The 26,492-nt window shown below is 38.8% G+C and overlaps 1 protein-coding gene across 2 annotated transcripts in view; it reads left to right on the plus strand.

The window, feature by feature from the left end:
- LOC134347163 (PDZ and LIM domain protein 3-like) overlaps positions 1-26,492 on the plus strand; it is a 55,467-nt gene that overhangs the window by 21,211 nt on the left and 7,764 nt on the right. The window contains exons 2-4 of one of the 2 annotated variants that reach the window (XM_063049387.1): positions 7,411-7,562; positions 8,391-8,475; positions 20,416-20,486. In XM_063049387.1, coding sequence (XP_062905457.1) covers positions 7,411-7,562; positions 8,391-8,475; positions 20,416-20,486 — 308 coding nt within the window. Of the gene's footprint in view, positions 1-7,410; positions 7,563-8,390; positions 8,476-19,730; positions 19,919-20,415; positions 20,487-26,492 lie in introns of both variants that reach the window. The other variant, XM_063049386.1, reaches the window with a different exon arrangement.

Below are 26,492 nucleotides of genomic sequence, written 5' to 3' on the forward strand. Positions count from 1 at the left end.
CTGAAATGCATGTGTTCTCAAACTAGAGCATCTGGAACTGAGGGCATTATCTCATAACAAAGGATTTGACATTAGAGATTGTGATCCATTGGAATTACCCATTCAAAGGACTGTGCATGCTCATTCACTGTGTACTTTCAAAGAGAGGTTTATAGATTGTTGGATATTGAAGGGAATCAGAGGACATGGGGGTCAAGAGGGAAGGGACAAGGTAGATGATTTCATTGAGCAGGAAGCATTATGGTGACTAGCGTTGGAGTGAGAAAGGTCTTCATATAATTATTTTTTAAAACACTGAGACTTCTATTTAACATGCACTTCATAATTGTCAGAAACTTTAGGGAAAGGAACCCAGCATGAACCTTCAGAGATCTTACTGGGTTTCTTCAACTCCCCTTCAGTGATCACTAACTCTACTAAACCTCAAAGCAAAAATAATGAAAGTCATGCTCCACTGAAGAATAGTGCATTTTAATATGAATAGCACAGCAAAAGCACAGAACTAGAATGGTATACCATAGCCCAGTGACAAAAGGACTGTATCCCATTACACTTTCAATCACTTTCTTGACATAGATGATCTCAATTCCTTTTTTGACAGCCAGGCTTTTCTGAAATGCTAGTTGTTTTTTTTTCTGTGGTTATCACTTTTTGCTGCTTTTCTACATTAGAAAACAGGCCTTTGTCTTTCCAGCTTCTTATCATAACCTCCAGAAATGCAGACACAGCCTCAGCTGTTCACTTTCCTGGTCCTTGGATAAGACACATTCCGTTATGTTTTATAAGTCCAAAACAGAAATCTAATTGCAAGAAAAAGACAGGAGCCCAGCAGAATGACTCTTAGATTTGTTTTTTACTTTAAGTCAGCTCTGTACATGTGACGTGGTGGGGTGATGATGTATGCCATTCATGTACTTTTACATGTAACCCATAATAAATTATTTAAACAAACAATGCTTATTCAAACAAAGTATTTACAATATTACTCAAATATTAAATACACCACACTCCTCCCTACCTAGTTATAAACTACAACTCAATATAGAACTCACCTCAACTATAAACACAGTATACTATGTACTACAACTACTGTACAGTGATTCACAGCATAATAAATTTTAAGTTGTCCCATTCAGGCCTAAATATTTAATTGACATGGAGGATTGCTTACTCTTGTTGGGTAGCGTCCTTCCTGACTGGGGTGGGGGGTGGGGTGTGGTCACTCTGCTTGACAGGTGAGACTTGTGGTTGTGGAACAATCTCAGGTTCTGGGGCCTCCTCCATGGTGTTTTTTCAGGAGTTGACTCTGGGACTGCAGGAAGTGGTTCTTACAGCTCTGGACACCTTTCTTCTGGCCATGTTTGCATCACAAACATGGAAAGCTTCACTGGAAGATGTGGATGGTAATGTGTTAGTAATCCAGTCACAAACAAGAGAAAATCTGAAGATGCTGGAAATCCAAGCAACATACACAAAATGCTGGTGGAACTCATCAGGCCAGACGGTATCTGTGGAAAAAAGTACAGTCAACGTTTCAGGCAGAGACCCTTCAGTAGGACACTTCAGTTAGCTCCAGGCAGCCTTGTAGCACCTGGTCCATAGCTTTCAGATAAAATGCAGATGCAGGCACTACTGCAAAAGTAAGCCTATTATAGCAATAAAGCCCCTTGTGAGTGTTTTTGGTGAGAAACACTTTGGACTCTTCTTTCATCTTCATCTGTAGGCAGGCCTCGGCTAAGAACACTTCGCTGAAGTATTTTCCTCCAAAGTGTTTGCAAAGATATCCTCTATTCTGGGCAGAGGGTATTGATCTATGTTCGGTATTAGATTGATGGTGACCTTAACATCACCTCAGATCATGACAGACACTTGCTAGTGGGACCATTGGCATTGCACATGAGCACCACTCTATCCTGCAAAGAATTCCTTCAGCCTCCATGTGATCTAGCTCACCGGCTAGTTTGTCATGGACAGTATAAGGAACTGAACGGGCTTTGTAAAACTTGGGTGTGGCATTTCCATTTAACACAATTTTACCCTTGATATGTTTGAGATTTCCAGTGCCATCCTTGAACACTGCTGTGGCATCATTCAGTACCTTTCTTAATTCACTTTCAGTTGACTCTATTGCAGGGATGTGGCATGCAAGTGATGGATAGATCTCCAATCAAGTTGTAGTTGTCTCAGCCAATCACAGCCCCACAATGCTGACCTTTCTGTTCTTACCACATACAAGTACAGTGAGACTTGTTGGTTGTTGTATTTCACTGTTGCGAATGTCATTTCCACAGGAATTATCTTTTCTCCAGTATAAGTTCTTAGATGGATATCTGCAGGCTTCTGTTCAGTATCGTTGAAATGTCACTCAAATTCATTTTATGGAATAAATGAAACCATCAAGCTAGAGTACAATTCCATTTTAATTAATTTGCACTTCACTTCTGGTATAAGCCATATTGCATGTGTATTGTTAATTTTCAAATTGTAAATCTCAAGGCTACACAAACTTTTCTATTCATTAACAGAGTTTTCATCAACAGCATGTGGATTGGTGCTCTTTTTGAAACTGAAATTTGAATTTTTAGCATTTTCTCTTCCCTGTGCAGTCCATTTATTTTTGTCGGCTGGATACTGTTCGTATGTATCCTACTTTGTGGCATTTTCTCCAAATTTCGGCTTTGAATCTGCATTGATCTAGTGTATGCAAGCCCCTGACTCAACAGCAACACAATTTGTTTTGCTAGGCAGACTTATCTTTAGCCATTGCAATTTTGTTCATGCTTCTTGATTGCAACTCAATTGCACTCTGTCTTTTGTTTCCATTGATACAGTTATTTCAACTGCGCTTTTAAATGTAAGTTGTGCTTCAAGTAAGAGGTGTTTTTGAGTGCTTTCTTGTAAGATTCCACAAATTAAGCAATCTCTTAGTGCATCATTCAGCCTATCACAGAACTGACAATGCTCAGAAAGCTTCTTTAATTCAGCCACATACACTGAAATGGACTCCCTTTCCTTTTGATTCTGCTTATGAAACCTAAAGTGTTCTGCAATCAATAATAGGTTTGGTTCTAAATGTTCCTGCATTACTTTCATGATATCAGCAAAGCTCATTTTGACTGGTTTGGTTGGAGCAGTCAAACTTCTAAGAAAACTGCATGCATTTAAACCCAATACTCTCAGCAAAACTGGTTCTTGCTACTAATTGACTATTTTATTTGTTTTAAAATACTGCTACATTAGCTCAATATATATATTCCAGTTATCTCTGGTGCAATTGAATGTGTCAATCTTTCTGCTCTTTTTAAAAAATGTATTATGATTTTCATCTGGTACTTACTACTTATGAACATGTGAATTTGTATGTTTTCTGTCTCTTTAAAAACTTGACCTTGTTTGTCCCTTCAAAAGAACCCAAGCTGCGCTTTTTGTTTTACTTGATCATTTCTCGCTGTGCTTCTTTTTTAACTCAAGCATCTCGCTGCGTTTCAACAGGTAGGCAGTAGTTTTAGGTTTGCTTCAAAATCTCTTGTCACCACTGTTATATTTTATAACTCCAAAGCATAAATCTAATTGCAAGAGAAATATGGGTGCATAGGAGAATGGGTCTTACTTTCATTTTTCTTTTAGCAAAGCACACACGTGTGATGTGGTGGTGTGATGCCATTCACGTACTTTTACATATAACCTTTAATGAATTATTTAAACAAGTAATAACTGCTTACTTTAAGATATATATTTATAATTTTACTCAAATATTACTGAAATATTAAATATTCAACACATTCTGCCAGAGCTTTTTCTTTTTTGACTCTGTTCCTAATTTTAATGACTATGTTAAAGTTTTCATAATCTGCTTATTTTGTCAATGCAATCCAAGAGCTTGAAAATTGTATATAGATCATTGGGAAACTAGTTGTCAAAAATTAAGCATTCATAAACTTTACTGAAGTTCCTGAAGTTTAAAATGTTTTCATTGTTTACCTCTGTAACCCAAATGTGTCAATAATATCTTATCTGTGATAAGAAAACTGAACCTTAATGCAGGAAAATTTGGAATTTACTTAAAGCTATGTACAGCTGTATTTACGTTCTCCTATCTGCAATGAACTGATTCCAGATAATAATTTTTTGGTTTGTGATAATTATGGTTGGGGGGAGAGAAACATTCTTAGTGGCAATTCCTCTAGACGTAATCTTGCTTTCTTTCTTTCTTACTCCACTCAATCTTTGGATCTGTCAGAGGCAATGTGGAATGTTTATTCATTCAGTGCAGACTAATTTTAGTTCAGCACAGAATCTGCTATCACTGCATCAATCTTTATGATGTTTGCTATGGCGATGTCTTATTTGAAATTGGCTTCAAATCCAGAATGCCTTGCATTTTTCCATTGCCCTTTTCAACTTCCCTTCCGTCCTACCAGTAGGATGTAAATCCTTTGAGATGATTAACGTCTTCCACTTTTGTATTACTGTGTAATAAAATATGACTCTGGAAGCATATTCATTCATTAAACTTTTACCAAGAATCCTAATTTCAGTGAGAAGATAGATTCCCTGTGAGTTGTCTTTTATTTATCTTTTTATGGAACATAGGCATCATTGATAACGAAATAAGTATTTTGTCCATCCCGAATCACCTTAAACTAAGGCAGTTACTGTAAGTCAAACATATTCATAGGAGTGGGGTCATTTATAGACTCTTACGGGGTAAGAATGGGAGGTCTTCTTTCAGAAGGACATAATCATTCAGAAGGGCCTTTGTGACAATCCTAGATGCTTCATATTTTGCGACTACCTTTCCTTGAAATTATATTCTATAATTATTTGAATGTGAATTTCCCAGCAGTCTTTTAAATTTTTGCTGCTGGGTCAATGGATCTGAACTCTAGCTGGTAATCCAGTAAAGCACCACTCTGCTACCACACCCACACTGTTGTAAGAATAGCCAAACTTAATTCATTTTCTGATCATCCTGACGATACTTTAACTTAAATACTTTGCTTCTGACATCATCCCTCATTTTGCTTTCTGTACAGCGAGACTTTGCACAGCTTAAGGGCATAACGATAAATCATGCCTTCAAAAGCTAAGTTGAAAGGAATGGATGCAAAACAATAGTTTTAATTTCTTCTGGTCGTTATAGATGCCTCGATGGGAAATCAGAAATACATCTATTTTCTAATTTTCAAAAGCTATGACCCGAGTCTTAACAAAACATAAGTGAGTTCTTTGATTTATCGGTGCAATTTTATTTTTCTTCCCTACCAGACAAATGAATTTGGTCTGTCTGAAGATAATTGCCAAACTTCTGCTATGGAATCGTAATCCCTTTGGAACTCCACAAACATGGAGTGAACTTAAAGCCTACATGGAGATTTTCATCTATCAACTCAAGTTATAAGTTCCCTGAAACAAATCCATAAATCATGAGCTCAAAATCCATTCCACTGTCCCTTCTCTAAACAGTAGATATATTTTTAGTGCATTTTTCTAAAGTCTTTCCTCATAATTGTGTATGCATGCATGTAAATATTAACATATTGCAATTTCAACATCGTAATGCTAAATGATTAATTATATCCATGTGGATGTCAAAATCAGTGGACTGATCCAATGTATTTTATTTGTGTTTTTTTATTATACGTTATGGTAATTTTTTATGTCTTGCAAAAGCAGTAAATTTCATGACGCCTGTCACTTATAATCGACCTGTTTCTGATTCACCCCAAATCTGATTTAAAATTATGCCAGAGCTCCCCAGTGGAGATGTCATTTCCAAGAAAGTTGTTTCCCACAGCACACTGCACCATTAATTTTATTTTGAGTGTAGTCTAGCAATATTGAAGCTTTCTACTACTGCTTCCCATTTGTGAGCTGGGAGCAGGTAGTGTTTGTAAATGTGTAAAATAAAACAATCAAATGTAGCTTTTCCATTTGTAACTTGAGGGATTTTTTTCTGCAGTCCTTTTCCTGAGAAGCAGCTGATAGTTTATCGAAAAGTTACTTTCAATTAGAGTTGGATACATGCTTAAACTGAGATATATGCTGAGGCAAGAAAACAGAATAATGAAGGAACTCGGGGATCAAACAGCATCTGTGGGAGGGAAGGAGTTTATGACAATTTGGCCCAAGGTGTGCCTGTTCAGGTTTGACACAAGACATCCACAATTCCTTTTCCCTCATGGATGCTGCTCGACCTGCTGAGTCCTTCCAGCAGTTTATTTATTGGTCCAGATTCTGGCATCTTCAGTCTCTTGTGTCAATGTTTGCTGAAGATTGAGCAGATAAACATTAAACAGGAACACGTGCAGCTCTTTTAAAGAGTCAGCACAGGCTCTGTGGTACTATAATGATACTGCCCCAAAACCACATTATTTACTTTCTTGATTTCTTATACTTGTTAAATCAGCATTACCAATTGGCAAGAGGACAGAAATCAGTGATGCTGCATCAGCAATAATTTTGCAATGTTCAGCCTTCCAGTTACAGCCTTCTACATTGTCAAGTGCCTCTGAGAACATAATACGATCAAAGTACAATAGAACAAATGTCCGAAATATTTGGCAGCTTAGGTTGCCCAAAGGTAAAAAAAATAGTAGCTACTAAAAAATTGGCCTTGAATGTAATTCATTGCTAAATAATCAGCAGCTTGGAGTGTAATTTTCATACATTGGGATGATTAAGTTCACAGTCAAATTAGTCCTGTATCTCCATTCTCGTCTGGGGTTTAATATCTGTTTGAAAATATATTTCCCAATTTTGGATGACTGGATTGGCAAAGTGATTTCATTACCAGTGGATATCTCCGGAGTAATTCTCTGGAAATGGGGAAGAGAGTATTAATGTGGTCAGCTCTAATTGGTGACACAGGTATAAAGGTGGGAATATTTTCCTTCTGAATATTCTAAGTATCCTTAGGCTGGAAAGAAGGAAAATCAGGTAGACTCACTATCTATTGACCCACAGTAGTTAATCCTCTGACTGGGAATTTCAGCTTTAATACCATTATGAATGAGTATTTCACCAGTGCTCACTGCTGCACTGTGATACGAGTAAGGTCACAGATAGTAAATTCGGGTGAACCACATCACACCTGAAGAAAGGAGACAGAGGATAAACATTTTTTCTTTTTTCCCAGTGATTGGCTTGTGCTTCACCGATTGGGGATTTAAGTTGCTTGAATAATTTTATATTAGCATTCTACTCTTCTGTTGAAATGATTGTGCTGAAACGAGAGACTGCCATCCTACTGCTGACATTTTCTTTCCTATTTATTATTATCATTACTCAACAATAGTACGACTGAGGAGATTTTTTTTTTAACCTGGTAGAAATTCTTACACAGGTTAAAGAACTAAATTTTCCAATAATGCTCAAAGAAAAATTCTGATGTGTGCTTTGAATCTGCAGGTAACGCCTGGAAGCAAGGCCTCACTGGCTAACCTTTCCCCAGGTGATGTCATCCTGGCCATCGATGGTGTGAGTACGGACAACATGGCACATGTCGATGCTCAGAATAGGATCAAGGCTGCCTCCAATAAATTAAGTCTCAAGATTGACCGGTTGGTATAGCAGTATATAATATTACATCCTCCAGAAATCTCAAAATGTTTTGGTTGTAGCAAAGAAATGGGGAAGTTGCATTGGGCATTTTAAATAAATTGTTTATATTTTAAGAGGAGCTGTGGAGAAATTTCTTCTTCCTGAGCACTCTCCCTCTTTGGAACTTCTTACTGGAAACAATTATTTATATGCATGTTGCTTAATATATAGTTGCATGAGGTAAATGGATTGAGGGGGATTAAGTTAGGGAAGTCAAAAAACAGTAGATGTTGGAAATCTGCTATAAGAACTGAAATTGTTGGAAATACTCATCATGTTAGGCAGCGTCTGTGGAAAGGGAAACAAAGATAATGTTGAGATGAAGGATCGCTGTTCAAAACAAAGTGTCTTTTTTAAGAGTTGGGGATGAGGCAGAATAGTGAGTTTGAGGCCAGTCATCCAATTGGCTATGATTTTATTGAATAGTGGAGCAGATTCAGGGAGCCAAATGGCCTACTTCTGCTTCTATCCTTTATTCATCTTAAACAGTTTGGAATTACAGGTCTTACCTCACCTTCCACATGCCAAAATTACTTACAGCCTATACATGCAAACAAACATTTGGTAGACTGGCGGGGATAGATTTGCCAATTGCTGTAGGGCTGCAAGTAGCTTCTGCCATGTGGAAACTCGGACTGCGGCTGTATTCCTGCTTGTGAACCGTTGGGGTGATAGACAGTTCGCAGGAACAGAACCCTGCTATAATCTGGGACGGACCTGTATGCCAAATAAATGAATGAAATATCACTCAAAAAAGAATTCCACCATTTTGTCTGCTTTTATCCTAGACCTGAAACCAAACTTTGGTCCCCACAAGTCACTGAAGGTGGCAAGACAAATCCTTTCAAGATTAATTTGGAGGCTGAACCACAGGTAGTTAATGTCATATGAAAATTTCAGTGTTTTTATTGCTTAACTGGTTATCATTATGAAGCGTACAAACATTTGGATGACTACCAGAGCTCTTGGTAAACAATGTGTTTAAAGCAGAAATTCTTCACAAGCAATTGCAATGATATGAATTGCTGAGGAAGTCACTGGATATACTCGTCCTAAATTCTTACCATTTGGCTCGTTCACGGTTTAAAAAATATAAATAGGTACAGCATCAAATGAAAACCCAGATAGCTTTGTAGCAAATGTGAAATAATAAGATCATTGCCAATCCTTAGAGTTAACTAGCTTTGATGTACTGAAGTGTATTTGCTAGAAAATAAATCTGGGAGAAAACTATGAGTGATGAATAAGGACAGGTGAAGCTATCCATTTTTAGCAAAAACTAAGGAAACATGCAGTCTTTGCATTTGGCATTTTTAAGAAGTAATTAGTCATAGATAATAAAATGTAGAATAGTACCTTCAACCCATCATGCCTGCACTGACCATGATGCCAAACTGATCTAGTCCCATCTGCCTGTACATACCGTGCTATTCCCTGCCTGTTCATGTGCCAATCTAATTGCCTCTTATTTGTCACTATCATATTTGCTTCTCTCATCTCCCCAGCAACCCCTTCCAGACACCACTCTTTGCACATCTCCTTTAAACTTTCTCTCTCTCACTTAGCCCTACACCCTCTCATATATGACATTTCCATGCTGGGAAAAAAAGACTCCGGCTAGCTACATTTTTATGCCTCGCATAATTTTATGCATTTGTATCAGATCACACCTCAGGTGATCCAACAAAACCATTCCAAGTTCTCCTTACAACTTAACACTCCAATCCAGACAACATCCTGATAAATCTGTTCTGCATCCTCTCTAAAGCCACCTTATTAAGATTGAAACTATAAAGAAAAAATCATAAATACACTTGTAGCAATGAATATTTGTATATATCATCATTTGAAAAGTCCATGGCATTTTAAAATAATTGTTTTAAGGAAGTTAAGATCCTTTAGGGTGGCTCATCAGTAATTATTTTTCAGGGATGCTGTTAAATTGACCTGCACAATATTCAACAAGGCACAATGTTTCTTAAGGCAAGAATAGTGCATGAAAGGTTGAAGTTCATATGAAACCAGAGTGCCTGCTGATTGTTTCCACAAAGACTGCAAGACCACATTCTGTAGAGAAACTAGCAGAATTTTCTCGATTTCCCTGTTTAATTGCAAAAGCGTATGCCAGAAGATACTGTCAGTTTTATAGTGTAGCGTATTGACGGAGTTATATGCTCTGAGTTTTAATCTCAACGTTGCACTTAACATTGAGTTAGAGTTAAGCTTCTTGTAACAGAGTATTCTTGGTGATAAGGAGCCTCTCCTGCTCACTTTTGCTGCGAACTTCAATCAAAATAAAAATAGTAGAGGTATAAGGAAAGATATTACTTGATTAGAATTCAATGTTACATTATCCCACAAGGTTGAAATGTAGAAATGTGTAACTGCATTGGTGGAGAGTAGGTATCAGTTATCACTAATAATTAACATATCTGTGACTATGCTGTAAAGTTATCCATATCACTCTCTGCTATAAGAAGTAGATTATCTCAAAATGTATGGAGTGGGGATCCAAGATATTTTATTTCCAGCTATAAAAGTAGTTTATTTGAAAATGGATAGAGTGTGGATCCAAGATATCTTATTTCCATAGTTGTATTGAGGGAGGGATATTTATTTTTAGTACTTTACAAGGACTGTCAAATAGGCCAGAAGTTACTGTCAGTGATAATAGCAGATGAAAGCTTTATATGTTGTTATATTTCTTTTTCCCTTTTAAAAAGTTATTATTTGCCTATTTTAAACGTATTGGCCCTTCTACTAAAATAACATACAGGAAAGTATCTTGTGGATACATCGGGTGTTCATCTGCTAACTCTGCCAACAGTAAGTTCTCGGCTCGTGATTTGGTACAAGTTCAAGAGCTGGAGGAACTATCTGTCTGCTGGTCTGCTTTCTCCGTTGCATTGTGTTGTGTGTACAAAGTTTTGTGAACTAGAGGGGCTGTTAAAAAAGTAATCAATTTGAAAGGCATAATTGTGCTTAGTTTCCAGTTTTCCTTTTGTAATTTTGGAGAAGCTTAGAAAGCATTGCTACAGTTTGAAAATATACATTGTCAAAAATTGCTTTGGAATATGTGATATGGAGAGAAAAATGAGGACTTTCAAGCCCGTCTTAAAACTTCAGAGAAAGAAGATGCAGAATACACAAATGCCTAGCTACCGATCTTTGGAAGAAACTGCCAGGAGATCATGGTCCTGAATGCACATCCCAGCAAAGTCAATGGACTGAATGGCTTAATTCTACAAAGAAGTTTGGGATTGGATGATATGTAGCCTAGAAGATTCATTCCTAGGTAGTATTGACTTCTTCTCAGAGTCATACAAACTCTTGGGTCCAAATTGGGAAAGCCTTACAAAATACTTTTTTGAATTTGAGTGAATCAAATAAATTTCAGGACATTGTAGTATCTCATTATTGCCACTAATCTCAATTATTTTGCAGTTTCTTACATGAGGAATTCATCCTTACTTTATGTTGTGCTTGAGGAAAAAAAACATGGAATTTAACATAAATCTTTGCTTTCACATACTCAAGCTGCCTACTTCTCAATCCCTCTCCATTTCCCTTGCCTTGTATAAATCTTCAACAGTTCTCTTCTTATTAACATATAATTCTCTCCAGATTGAAGGGAACCTGCTACATATGGGCTAAAAGTAGAATGCACATATATCATCAAATAAATATGAACATTTTAATTTAACTCAAAATGGAGGACCAGTTTCCCCATGTACACTTGACTTTACCTTGCCACCACTTCTCTTAACCTATTATCTCCAAAATTGTCTGTTTACTTGAAATCCAATGGTGGGTGAGTGATGATTTCTATCCACAAAATACTGGGAAGTCTAAAGACGTTTATATTTCATGCTACAAATACTCTCAGCCATGAAGTCCATCTGACACAACACTACCTTCCCACAGTGCTCCTATATCTTCCAGAAGATATATCCAAATAATATATTGATCTCTAATTTGCCTGTTCTTATTCTTGGAGGTAAATGATATCTTAATTTACCTCCTGTACCTAATAAAGTGGCTACTGAGTGTATGCTTGTAGTCTTCTGCTTCTGTAGCAGAAGGTTCAACATGTTGTGCATTCAAAGATGCTTTTCTGCACATTACTGTTGCAATACATGATTACTTGATTTAGCTGCCTTCCTGTCAGCCTGAACCAGTCTGTCCATTCTCCTCTGACCGCTCTCGCTCTCATTAACAAGGCATTTTCACCTACAAAACTGACACTCTCTGGAATGATTTTTGTTTCCTGCTTTATTCCCTATAAACTCTAGAGGCCATTGTGCGTGAAAATCTCTCGAGATCAGCAGCTTCTGAGTTAGCCAAACCACCCCACTGCCACCAACAGTCGTTCCATGGTCAGTCAGTTAGATCTCGTTTCTTCCCCATTCTGATGTTTGGTCTGAACAACAACTGAACCTCCTCACCATGTTTGCATGCACTGAGTTGCTGCCTCATGATTGGCTGATTGTACAGCAGAGAGCATTCTGACAGGCTGCATCATTGTCTGGTATGGGGGGGGGGGCTACTACACAGGACCGAAAGAAGCTGCAGAAGGTTGTAAATCTAGTCAGCTCCATCTTGGGTAGTAGCCTACAAAGTACCCAAGACATCTCCAAGGAGCGGTGTCTCAGAAAGGCAGTGTTCATTATTCATTATTAAGGACCTCTTGCACCCAGGCCATGCCCTTTTCTCACTGTTACCATCAGGTAGGAGGTACAGAAGCCAGAAGCACACACTCAGTGATTCAGGAACAGCTTCTTCCCGTCTGCCATCCGATTCCTAAATGGACATTGAACCCATGAACACTACTTCATTTTTTTAATATACATTATTTCTGCTATTTGCACAGTTTTAATCTATTCAATATACGTATACTGCAACTGATTTACTTATTTATTTATTTTCTTCTCTATCATATATTATATTGAACTGCTGCTGCTAAGTTAACAAATTTCACGACACATGCCAGTGATAATAAATCTGATTCTGATTCTGATTAGATATTTGAAATTTGGGATCAGGTGTATGTAAAAAAACTGGCCACTAAGTGTAAATCTGAACTCTGCCTTCTGAATTTGTGCACTGAGAGGTTGATATTGATGCCCCCATGGGAATTAAGGGTTGTGGGGAGAAGGTAGGAGAAAGGGATTGAAATAAAATCAGCCATGATTGAATGGCAGAATAGACTCAATGGGTTGAATGGCCTAATTCTGCTCCTCTATCCTATGGTCTTATGGCCAATATGGGAGAAGACAGGAGGTGCCCGAAGAGTGTGTAGTTTGTGAAGTGATGTCCTCCTTCTGCCATTTACACAAGGCTTCACAAACCTCCAAAATCAAGGTCCCTACGTTTCTAATAGCAGTGGAATACTCATCCTTTACTTTCAGTGGCCATGAGTCAGAGATTCCAAGAAGTCAGCGGGAATGTTGCATTTTAGCAAGAATCTTTTCTTCTCTCCACCTGGTAATTTCTTGCTCAGAATGGAGTGCCTATTTCAGGAGTCTGGTTTTGGGCAAGTGAATGACAGGGCCCGCCCAGTGGAGGTAAATACAGTATGTGTAACTAGAATCGTAATGCTGAGGGATCTGACAATAGGAGTAAACACTGGAATTGGTTTACCTATCCTTCCAGTGTATTTGGGGGATTTTACAGGGACAGTTTTGGTGATATTTTTCCAGTGCCTTGAGATGCTTGCTGCAGGTAAACCAGGCCCCTTACAAACTCTCACCTGGTTCCTGGTGTGGACATCATTAATGCTAAACAATTGTTAGAGTTGGAGAAGTTTCATTCATCTTTCTAAACGTTCTAGAATCGACAAATTGAACACCATGAACATTAGAAAGTAGGAAGTAAATCATCAATTTTTTAACACCACTTAGTCACATCTCGGCTGATCTGTCATCTTTGTCCCATATCCTTTTTCCAACATTGTCAAACTCGGCTGTTAAATAAATAACTGACCCTAAAAACATACTGGAGATGCTTATTGGGGCCAATAGCACGTGTGGAGAGAGAAACAGGATTAAGATTTCAGATCAATGACCATGGTCGGAAACATAGTCCTGGTCTGTGTAATCTCAATTTACAGTTAAACTATGGACTTGCCGTAAATTTATATTATACCCTTCTGAAGCTTGGTCTCCAGAAGTGCTGGCTGTGCTCTATTAATGTTGCAGCCAATGGTTTTTATCATTATCCTGATGCAGGGTCTCGACCAGAACCATCAGCTATCCCTCATCCTCCACCGATGCTGTCTGACCCATTGACATCCCCCAGCAGTTTATTTTTGCAATAGATTCCATCATCTGCAGTATCTTTCATCCATAACTTCATAATTGAGATCATTATTTACTTTGTGTTGGGCTATACATAAATTGCACACCCAGTATACTCTTTCTGTACCTGCCCAGGAGCATAGAACTCTTTTTTGAAACTCCATTGCTACCTACTTTCCGTTAGTTAGATAGTGCTTTGTCCTTTCTACCTTTCTGTGTCCAAACTAGGTGACCTTACATTTGTCAACCATGAAATCCATTTGCCAAGTTTTGCCCATTTGCTCTATTATTAATATTTCATTATAATAGAATTCTTCCACTCATACTGCTTACAAAACCAGCTATCATCAAATATGATAGCAGAATGTAGGATTAATGGTAAGACTCTTGGCAGTGTGGAGGATCAGAGGGATCTTGGGGTCCGAGTCCATAGGACGCTCAAAGCAGCTGCGCAGGTTGACTCTGTGGTTAAGAAGGCGTACGGTGTACGGTGTATTAGCCTTCATCAATCGTGGGATTGAGTTTAGAAGCCGAGAGGTAATGCTACAGCTATGTAGGACCCTGATCAGACCCCACTTGGAGTACTGTGCTCAGTTCTGGTCGCCTCACTACAAGAAGGATGTGGAAGCCATAGAAAGGGTGCAGAGGAGATTTACAAGGATGTTGCCTGGATTGGGGAGCATGCCTCATGAGAATAGGTTGAGTGAACTCGGCCTTTTCTCCTTGGAGCGACGGAGGATGAGAGGTGACCTGATAGGGGTGTATAAGATGATGAGAGGCATTGATTATGTGGATAGTCAGAGGCTTTTTCCCAGGGCTGAAATGGTTGCCACAAGAGGACACAGGTTTAAGGTGTTTGGGAGTAGGTACAGAGGAGATGTCAGGGGTAAGTTTTTTACTCAGAGAGTGGTGAGTGCGTGGAATGGGCTGCCGGCAACGGTGGTGGAGACAGATACGATAGGGTCTTTAAGAGACTTTTGGATAGGTACATGGAGCTTAGAAAAATAGAGGGCTATGAGTAAGCCTAGTAATTTCTACAGTAGGGTCATGTTCAGCACAACTTTGTGGGCGTAAGGGCCTGTATTGTGCTGTAGGTTTCCTATGTTTCTATGTTTCTATCATTGTGTCATTGGCAAATTCAGATATACAGTTTTCTAAGACGTATTAATACACTGAATGCTTTCAGTTAATTACAGATTTTAGAACAATTAGTTCATAATTCCCTGGCTTCCCCTTTATCTTTCCTTAAGTATTGGAGTTACAAAATCAATTTTCCAGTCTAGAGTAACTAATTAATGGCATTTCTAGCTAAACCTTGACATACCATCCCAGAGAAATGAGTAACAGCAACATTAAAATATAATAGCTTTTTATTTGCCTGAAAGACTAAACCATTCAAAGAAAAACACCATAAATAAGTTAACAACAGGAATTCTGCAGATGCTGGAAATTCAAGCAACATACATCAAAGTTGCTGGTGAACGCAGCAGGCCAAGCAGCATCTATAGGAAGAGGCGCAGTCGATGTTTCAGGCCGAGACCCTTCGTCAGGACTAACTGAAGGAAGAGTGAGTAAGGGATTTGAAAGCTGGAGGGGGAGGGGGAGATGCAAAATGATAGGAGAAGACAGGAGGGGGAGGGATAGAGCCGAGAGCTGGACAGGTGATAGGCAAAAGGGGATACGAGAGGATCATGGGACAGGAGGTCCGGGAAGAAAGACAAGGGGGGGGGTGACCCAGAGGATGGGCAAGAGGTATATTTAGAGGGACAGAGGGAGAAAAAGAAGAGTGAGAGAAAGAATGTGTGCATAAAAATGAGTAACAGATGGGGTACGAGGGGGAGGTGGGGCCTTAGCGGAAGTTAGAGAAGTCGATGTTCATGCCATCAGGTTGGAAGCTACCCAGACGGAATATAAGGTGTTGTTCCTCCAACCTGAGTGTGGCTTCATCTTTACAGTAGAGGAGGCCGTGGATAGACATGTCAGAATGGGAATGGGATGTGAAATTAAAATGTGTGGCCACTGGGAGATCCTGCTTTCTCTGGCGGACAGAGCGTAGATGTTCAGCAAAGCGGTCTCCCAGTCTGTGTCGGGTCTCACCAATATATAAAAGGCCACATCGGGAGCACCGGACGCAGTATATCACCCCAGTCGACTCACAGGTGAAGTGATGCCTCACCTGGAAGGACTGTTTGGGGAACAAGTGCTACACATGCCCTTACACTTCCTCCCTTACACTGATCTCCCTCCTGGCACTTATCCGTGTAAGTGGAACAAGTGCTACACATGCCCTTACACTTCCTCCCTTTCCACCATTCAGGGCCCCAAACAGTCCTTCCAGGTGAGGCATCACTTCACCTGTGAGTCGACTGGGGTGATATACTGCGTCCGGTGCTCCCGATGTGGCCTTTTATATATTGGTGAGACCCGACGCAGACTGGGAGACCACTTTGCTGAACATCTACGCTCTGTCCGCCAGAGAAAGTAGGATCTCCCAGTGGCCACACATATTAATTTCACATCCCATTCCCATTCTGACATGTCTATCCACGGCCTCCTCTACTGTAAAGATGAAACCACACTCAGGTTGGAGGAACAACACCTTATATTCCGTCTGGGTAGCCTCCAACCTGATGGCATGAACATCGACTTCTCTAACTTCCGCTAAGGCCCCACCTCCCCCTCGTACCCCATCTGTTACTCATTTTTATGCACACATTCTTTCTCTCACTCTTCTTTTTCTCCCTCTGTCCCTCTGAATATACCTCTTGCCCATCCTCTGGGTCACCCCCCCCCTTGTCTTTCTTCCCGGACCTCCTGTCCCATGATCCTCTCATATCCCCTTTTGCCTATCACCTGTCCAGCTCTTGGCTCTATCCCTCCCCCTCCTGTCTTCTCCTATCATTTTGCATCTCCCCCTCCCCCTCCAGCTTTCAAATCCCTTACTCACTCTTCCTTCAGTTAGTCCTGACGAAGGGTCTCGGCCTGAAACGTCGACTGCGCCTCTTCCTATAGATGCTGCTTGGCCTGCTGCGTTCACCAGCAACTTTGATGTATGTTACCATAAATAAGTTGTTCAGCGGTTTGTATTGATAAAGAATTATTCTTTCAATTACAAACTGGTGGAAGTCATTAATCAAGTTATACCAACCTATTCTTCACATTGTGAGGATGTACTTTGTTTTCAAACTCTCTGAAGGCTTCTCAACTATTCACCTGAGATGTGAATACAAATGAAATGTTCCACAAATAGACAATTATTAGGATGTGCCAGACACCAGAAGCATCAGACTGAAATAGTCTGAAGCTCCAGCTGATGAAATCAGACATGGATAAACAAACAAACATTGAATATTGAAGAATTTTTTTAACCTGTTTGTTGCCTTTTGTCATTAGGCAGTCTATTTCACTGTCTTTTTGAGTTTCAGGAATCTGATCACATGTTGCTGTGAGTATTATTATGATCAGCTATGAGAAAGAAAATCAGGGAAATGCTGCAAGAAGAAAAATAATTTCACAATTTGTACGAAAACGAAAACTGTAAGCTGTGGATTGTGCCCCATTCTTTTAATCTCTAGAGAGAAACATAGAAACACAGAAAACCTACAGTACAATACAGGTCCTTCGTCCCACAATTCTGTGCCAGACATGTACTTACTTTAGAGACTACCTAGGGTTACCACATAGCCCTCTATCTTTCTAAGCTCCATGTACCTATCCAGGAGTCTCTTAAAAGACCCTATGGTATTCGCCTCCATCACCATCACTGGCAGCCCATTCCATGCACTCATCACTCTCTGCGTAAAAAAACTTACCCCTGACATCTCCTCTGTACCTACTTCCAAGCACTTTAAAACTATGCGCTTTTGTGCTAGCCATTTCAGCCCTAGGAAAAAGCCTCTGACTATCCACACAGTCAATGCCTCTCATCATCTTATACACCTCTATCAGGTCACCACTCATCCTCCATAACTCCAAGGAAAAAAGGCCGAGTTCACTCAACCTATTCTCATAGGGCATGCTCCCCAATACAGGCAACATCCTTGTAAATCTCCCCTGAACCCTTTCTATGGTTTCCACATCCTTCCTATCGTGAGGCGACCAGAACTGAGCACGGTACTCCAAGTGGGGTCTGACCAGGGTCCTATATAGCTGCAACATTACCTCTCGGCTCCGAAACTCAATCCCATGATTGATGAAGGCCAATACACCATATGCCTTCTTAACCACAGAGTCAACCTGCGCAGCAGCTTTGAGTGTCCTATGGATTCGGACCCCAAGATCCCTCTGATCCTCCACACTGCCAAGAGTCTTACCATTAATACTATATTCTGTCATCATATTTGAACTACCAAAATGAACCACCTCACACTTACCTGGGTTGAACTCCATCTGCCACTTCTCAGCCCAGTTTTGCATCCTATCGATGCCATGCTGTAATTTCTGACAGCCCTCCACACTATCCACAACACCCCCAACCTTTGTGTCATCAGCAAATTTACTACCCATCCCTCCACTTCCTCATCCAGGTCATTTATAATAATCATGAAGAGAAGGGGTTCCAGAACAGATCCCTGAGGCACACCACTGGTGACCGACCTCCATGCAGAATATGACCCGTCTACAGCCACTCTTTGCTTTCTGTGGGCAAGCCAGTTCTGGATCCACAAGACAATGTCCCCTTGGATCCCATGCCTCCTTACTTTCTCATTTTTTATGTTTTAAGAAAGACACTGGAGCTGGGGATCACTCGTGTACATTTAGTTTTAATTTAGAGAGGCGCACATATGTGATGTGGTAGCATAATGATGTATGCTATTCACATACTTTTACATATAAACGGTAATGATTTATGTAAACACAAAAAATGCTTGATCAAACAATATACTTACAATATTACTCAAATATTACTAAATATTGAATACACAACAGAGTGGATGTGTACACAATGTTTCAAATAGTGGGAGAGTGTAAGACTAGAGGGCATGGACTCAGAATAGAAGGACCCGCCTTTTGAACAGAGATGAGGAGGAATTTCTTTAGCCAGGGGATGGTGAATCTGTGGAACTCATTGCCACAGGTGGCTGTGGAGGCCAGGTCATTGGGTATGTTTAAAACAGAAGTTAACATGCACTTAATTAGTAAGGGCATCAAAGGTTATGGGGAAAGGACAGGGAAATGGGTTGACATGAACGATAAATTAACCATGTTCAAATGGCAGAGCAGACATATTAGACCAAATGGCCTAACTCTGCTCCGATTGTTATGGTCTAAATGATTTGTAAACAATAATAATCCAGTCTACAATAGTAACATGATTGATATAATTGGAAAAAAAGAAACATCACACATACAGACAGCAGTGTTCTCAGAACAGATCATTTTAATATCTTACGGATCGTATAAGGAAACCTGTAGTTGTGTTCACTAGGCAGATCTTCCAGTCTATGCCTACTTGCTGCAAGATGTGCCAGTAGACAATAATGAGTTACTCTTTCTCGTAAAATTCCCTGGAAAAGGAGACACCTTTCTCCCCACACTGGCAGGGTTCATCCTACGTTGAACTTAGCTTTTAATTGCTTTTCCATTTGATCAGATTTAGTGCTTTTAGGTTAGAGTTAATGTAAGATCTTCATTTCATTACCTTTACAGAGGTTGTTATTAGTTATTACATGAAAGTAATACCATTTGAAAGTATACATTTTAAGGGGGGGATTGAAGAAAAGCTATTGATAAAGTAACCATTAGCAGCATTACATGTTGTGTGGCTGCTGCTGCTTATTAGCCTCAGCATGAATTGTAGCCTTGTGCATTTTTGTGCCCTTTCACATGCAGGAAATCAAATCTATTGGAGAGTCCCATAACAGAAAAGCCCAGCCATTTCTTGCAGCGGGAAACATTGATGACAAAAGGCAGGTAGTGAGCTCGAGCTATAACACTCCAATTGGTCTGTATTCTGCTGACAACATACAAGATGCCCTCCAAGGACAGCTACGAGGCATGATCATTGAATCACAGGAGAAGTAAGTATAGGTTTGGATCCTAGTGAGTCTCTCTGTCTTAAACTGTTCAGGTTACACAGTCTTTGTCTTTGTTCTGTCCAGCTCTTGCTACTTGTATTGGAACAAAATTAGTTCTTCACTTTTGTGGAAGAAATAACTTTGGGAAAAGGAAACAATTATATATATATGCAATGACAAGACGAAACAAAGGAAAAAAAATTAAACACTATCAGTATGCGATTCACTGTGTCAAGTAATATCAAAAGTTTATGACCAAATATCTCAGTGACAACCTTGATTTGGGAACCCTTTACATTTAATATCTAAATATAGAATTACAGGTAAGTTTTTTCTTGGTGCAATGTAAAATGTATGAAAGTTTTAATGCTGTGGTGATAGCAATTATATAATCACATGATAATAAGCTTCATAATGATTTCTTAGTTCAGAAATGTAGAGACTAAATATATATATTTTTCCAATCCAACTGTATTATCTTTAACCATTTTTCCTTACAGGCACTAGGCTACTTTGAACACAAGTTTAATACCAGACCCAAACCCTTCTCAGTAGTTTCCACCTTGAGCAGGTTTTATGCTTTATCTTTAACAGATTGCATGCATTTCTGCCTTGAATTTTGTTTCTCACAGAAGAGGACCAAGGGAAGTGTTCATTGTACAAATACATTATACCATGAAAATGAACCAGTTTAATTAATACATCTCAGTAACACTGTTAATGCAAATTCTGAAACTTAGCGTTTTGAAATATCCCACATGCCAAAGTGCTTTTTCCAGTGAAAGACAAATGGTTCTGTTGTAACTTTGATTTTTGTTACCTGTTTATTATTTTTGATTGTTGCATGTTTCTAGTAAGTTTAAATTAAATGTTCAAACATTGATTTTTCAATGTACATTAGTTTCTCCAAGGGAAAAAGTACCTTAATCCCTTGATCCTCTGACATACTGTAGATATTAGTGTACCGGACCTAAGTGTCCAGTAAACATTCCCACATGTTTAAAATTGTGTTGGTTTATTGCTGTTTACGAGCACAATGGGAGCATGTTGCACTAAATTTTGGTGAATGCTTGATTTGTTGTTGATGCGGTTTGCCTCGATTCAATACTACTAATAAAGAATGAACCTTCAAATCTGAAATAAAAGCAAAGTGCAAGAAATGCTCTGCATGTTGATTAGCATCTAAGGTAGTGTTATAATACAAAACCAATATCTACATATCTAATAACACTGGTACATTCATTCTACACAGTATTCATAAACCTGCTGTATTCATGCAGTAGATGACTAAAAATATATTTTAATTTTACCACACATTCATGAATCTATTTACAATTCACCGTTGAATGTTTTGTAACAAAATCTTGCATTTTAATAGCACCTTAACATAGAAAAAGTTTATAAATTTCTTCACTGAGACATAATCAGACAAAGATTAAGGAGTTTTTAAAGTAGCTGTAAGAAGAGGTCAGTCTGTGGAATTCATTGCCACAGGTGGCTGTGAAGGCCTGGTCACTGGATATATTTAAGGTGGAGTTTGATAGACTCTTGATAAGTCAGGGCATGGAAGGTTAAGGGGAGAAGGCGGGAGAATGGGGTTGAGAGAGAGATGGATCAGTCATGATAAAATGGCAGGGCAGACTCAATGGACCAAATGGCCTAATTCTACCCCTATGTCTTAAAAACAGAGGGAGAGACCTACATTGAAACATGAAAACTAGACGACTAAAGGCATTGCTAGCAACGGTGTCAATCACCTGTATCAGAGGGAACTGAGAATTCAGAAGAGATTTGTAAAGCTGGAACAGGTTCCAGTCATTGGGAGATGACCAGTTTATAAGGCTGAAGATTAGGTCAATAGAAAGGGACTGACAGCGAACACGTAAAACCAAAATTACAATATTGTGGGGAAATCATAAATAAGCATGATATTATTTGCAATAAACATTCACAAATTAATATAGCAATCATAAATCGACTGTGCAAATTTGAACATTCATAAGACTACTACTGCATCAATACTTTAGGAAGCCTGTTGAATTAAGACCACACGACTGAAAATCTAATATGCGCATTTATATGCTACTATTTTACTAATTATTACATTTCTATTAGGTTTTTACAACATTAATTCAACAGACATACAAAACATGTTATTGTTATTGTACTATGTAAAATAATGGTCTAATATTTTATAAATCCCGGTCATTAATGTGATAATTTGTCAGTAACCTCCAATAGAAACCCATAGTTATAATATTATTTAACGATCAAGTTAAAATGACAATAGAAACACTGAGAGAATTTCTCTTTAACAGCTATCAAGATATTTCGCAATTCAAAGTAATTGTAAGCATTCTTATAAATTGAATCAACGGGTATATTTAATTTCAGAGTCAGAATGTTTACATATAAAGTTAACAATGATTGTGTCATCCATTGCCATGGAAACCATGGTAATATTTAAATGTTGAATAGAACCATGTGAAATTAAAAAGTACGGTAAATTTCTGATAAACTGGTACCTTGAGAGTGTGGTTGTACAGACTGGTAGATTTGCTGGACCACTGGATGTTGTTCTATTAATGCTCCATCATACTGTTAATTCCCTGTTTTTGCATGTTATACAGTAGCATAATATCCTTCCGAGTGCACTAGGTGACTTTAAAGAGACAATGGGAAACAGAAACTTAAAGGCTGCATAGGAAGGGGCTGTGGTAAACCATGTATATATGTTGTAACTCGGTTACCTGTCTGGACACACCCCTCTGCTGACTGCCCCTGTGGCTCCTCCCACAGAGTCCTCTATAAAGGCGTTCGCCTTGCCCCTCCCCCTCAGTCCAGGGGCAGACACTCACTGTGGAGGTCGTATTGTACAGCGAATAAAAGCCTTTCAGTATTTTACCAAACCTCAGTCTTTTGGAGTAATTGAAGGTGCTTCAGGGGCCTTGCTGCTTTCAAAGGGAATATGAGATGCAGTACCTCGGTGTGTTTAAAAAGAGCTTGTGAAGGAGCCTTGCTGAATTAAAAGTTCGGGTTGCAGACATGACTCGGTGGTCATGTCATTGTACTCATTTCAATACAATTGAATAGCAGGTGAATGGAGTATTAATGTAACAGCCCTGCATGTAGGATAGGAGCATGATTTGCAGTGAATCCTTAAGATATTGCACTGTAATGCAGTTCACTAGGAAAGAAGAGACTTGTATTGCATGTTACTCTCTCTTAAGCTGGGGAAAACCATTCAGTTGACTCTAATAATGTTTGAAAAGTATAGTACTCAAGACATTCTAACTATTCTAAAAATGTAATTACTTTGTTACAGAAGTAAGATAACAAGACAAGCTAACAAAAGCCAATGCATTAAAGTTGCAGTATCTCATTCCCATTAATCCAAATACATCAACTTCATAAGTTTTTGAATGCTGTAGATGTTTCAGAACTGAGCCTGGCAACTTTGCTTTGTTAAGGATTTGCACTCAAGTCTTTGTTTATTAAAAAAGAGGGATAGGGATACTGCACCTTCAATTTACATAGTTATTAAAATAAGCAACTTAACCACATATTTGTGATTTTGACTTCACATGGAAAGCATACATATTTTAACTTTGTCAGTAAAAAGAAATTGCACATAGAATGGTCGAGCTGTATAGGACAAAAATGGGCCTTTTGACCCATAAACATATCAAACTTTATGCCCAATACACTCAAAACATTTTCCCACATTAGATCCATATCTTTCAAAGCCATGACTATCCAATTGTCCATCTAAATAACTCTGAAAAGTAGTGATTGTATCTGATTCACCAGCTCCCCTGACAGCAAGTTCCAGATATCAGCCAATCTCTGTGTAAAAAGAACTTTCATCTTTAAATCTCCTTCCTCTCACCTTAAGCATATAGTATATCTTCCTATTTTATTACCCCTATCATGGGAACATGACTGAATATCTACCATTTGTATATTACTGTCAAATCACCCCTCAGTCATCCTGGGGAAATAAGCCCACACCTTCTAATCTCTCCCCATAACTAAAGTCCTCCAATCAGGGTAACGTGTTGGCAGCCACTGTGGGAGAACACTGACATTCTGTTAGCAACCTGCTTTGTTACTGGGTCATCGGAGAGGCATGGGAGCATAACAGTTAGTGAGATGCTATTACAGCTCAGGGCATTGGAGACTGGAGTTCTCTACCAATATCCTCTGTAAGGAATCTGTACATCCTCCCCATGGAATTCCTGGCTTTCCTTTGGGTGGTCTGGTTTACCCCCACTACCCAAAGACGTACCAGGTTAATTGGCTATTGTATATCGTCTCATGATTAGGCTAGGGTTAAATTGGGGATTGCTGGCTCTGTGGCTCAGTCTGGAAAGGCCTAATCCGTGCTTTATCTCTAAACAAATAAATTAATAAATTTTGTTCAGTTTGTTTTGTTACTCCAAGGTTCCGTGTGTCATTGTTACAAATCAATTTCATTTGCTCCTCTTCCATACTCCATAGGGTATGGTATATTTTGGAAGTTAGACTCCACGGAATTGGAGAACCTTCATTTTTATTAAGATGCAAGGATTTGTTTTCCTGACTGTAGATGCTGCAGCCTTTTGCTTTTACAATCAGAAATGGTTATGTACGGAGGCATTTCACCATCATGTTGCAATACAATTTCTCATGGTCTAGAGTCCCATCATAGTTCTATCATAAAGAATTTCCGCCTTAAATAACAGTGATGATAAAGTAGGAACAACTGAACAACTGAAAATGGAATTTGTTTCCAGATAAAAGCTTAACTAAATCTGCTAACGTTTTCCTTCTTTAACTTCTGCAAACTTGCACCATGTCAATTCAAATTATTTGCACTCTGCCACCCTTGAGGCTTGTGTCACATCAGCCATGATCGTATTCAATGGCAGGGCAGGTTTGAGAGGCAAAGTTGCCTAATTGCCCCCGCCCCTCCTATTTTCCTGTGTGGAACTCTCTGTGTGTAAATGACCTCCGCATTTCCAGTGTCAGAATGGCAACCATAATTCAGAAGTACTTTGTTGGCTATAAAGTGCTTTGGAATTCCTGCAAAGGATATGATGGTTGCTCGATAAGTGTACACCTTTCTTTGCATTTCCGAATTAAAGATTAATAAAAACAATCAGTCCTGCCTTCAACTTTTGTTTACTTCAGCACATTGCTTAGGATTCGCATATCATCGTCAAAATAACGCAAATGGTTTCTTTCCATTTCTTATTGCCTACAGTTACACTTAAGTTCTTAGTTGCTTTAGTTTTGCATTTATCCAATACATCTGGCAATCTCCTTCTTAAGCGTGGTGATCATTCAATGATTTGTGTGCAGTTACAAATAGGAAAAGCGTGTATAGGATTCTTTTGGTGGCTGGTATCAGTAGCTCTAGTTAATTGCCAAAATGAGTAACAGTGGATCAAAATGGAGCTTCTAAACCAAGAAATAGCATGTTGTATTCAACTTCCCATGCAAAAGTACTGTGAAGATACTATTACATTAATATCTGTTTCCGATGTTGTTTTACCTTCACATGTACTTAATAGAAGTTTAGCCTTGAAATATGTGACTTGCCAGCTTCCCGTTTTTTTTTAAACTGACCTTGAAGGACTTGCTTTCTGCAATTCTATGGGAGAGGTATGTTGTCTGTATAATGACAGACTTTGTTTTCTGAATATGTTTGTAATTGTAGCTACTGGTTAGTGACCCATTATCTGGAAATATGTATTAATTGTCACAGTTCAGGAAACTACACATGTTAAAATGCTGACGATGCTGCCTGTTGACTGATGCTTAAACCAGGAAAACTACTGGGCTACTTAATGTGACTCTCATTCCCTGCATTTCAGGCTATTGTTATATTTGGCTAACATATCAATGTTCCGAACTCTGCGAACTCTGCACAGACAACTCCAGTGTATAACAGTCCTTTGTCTTCACTACTACAAAGATCACACATCTGCATTCTCCTTTCCAATCTCTTGCAAAAACACATTGAGATGATTTAAATACTCATTGCCCACATTGGTATTATGTAATTTTTTATTTTATGATACAGTTTCTCCAAGATCCACAATTCAAATTTCAAAAAGTTGGAAGTAAGTTTATTATCAAAGTACACATATGGCACCATATGCTAGCCTGAGATGCATTTTCTTGCAGGCATTCGCAGTTCATACAAAGAAACAGGATAAAGTCAATGAAAATATGCACACAACAAAGCCACACAACCAATGTGCAAAAGACGACAAACTGTGCAAATATTAAAAAAAGAAAGACTAAATAATAATAAATATCAAGAACATGAGTTGAAGAGTCCTTGAAAATGTGTCTGAGGGTTGTGGGATGAGAATTGGAATCAGAATCAGAATTAGGTTTAATATCACTGACATATATTGTGAAATTTGTTGTTTTACAAAAGTACGTAATAAAAAAAACTATAAATTACAATAAGGAGTGTATATATCTTATATATATATTGCAAAAAGGGAGCAAAAATATTGAAGTAGTGTTCATGATTTAACTAGCCGTTCGGAAATCTGATGGTGGAGGGGAAGAAGAGGTTCCT

Source organism: Mobula hypostoma, chromosome 5 (genome assembly GCF_963921235.1).
Source record: "Mobula hypostoma chromosome 5, sMobHyp1.1, whole genome shotgun sequence".
Taxonomy (NCBI): Eukaryota; Metazoa; Chordata; class Chondrichthyes; order Myliobatiformes; family Myliobatidae; genus Mobula; species Mobula hypostoma.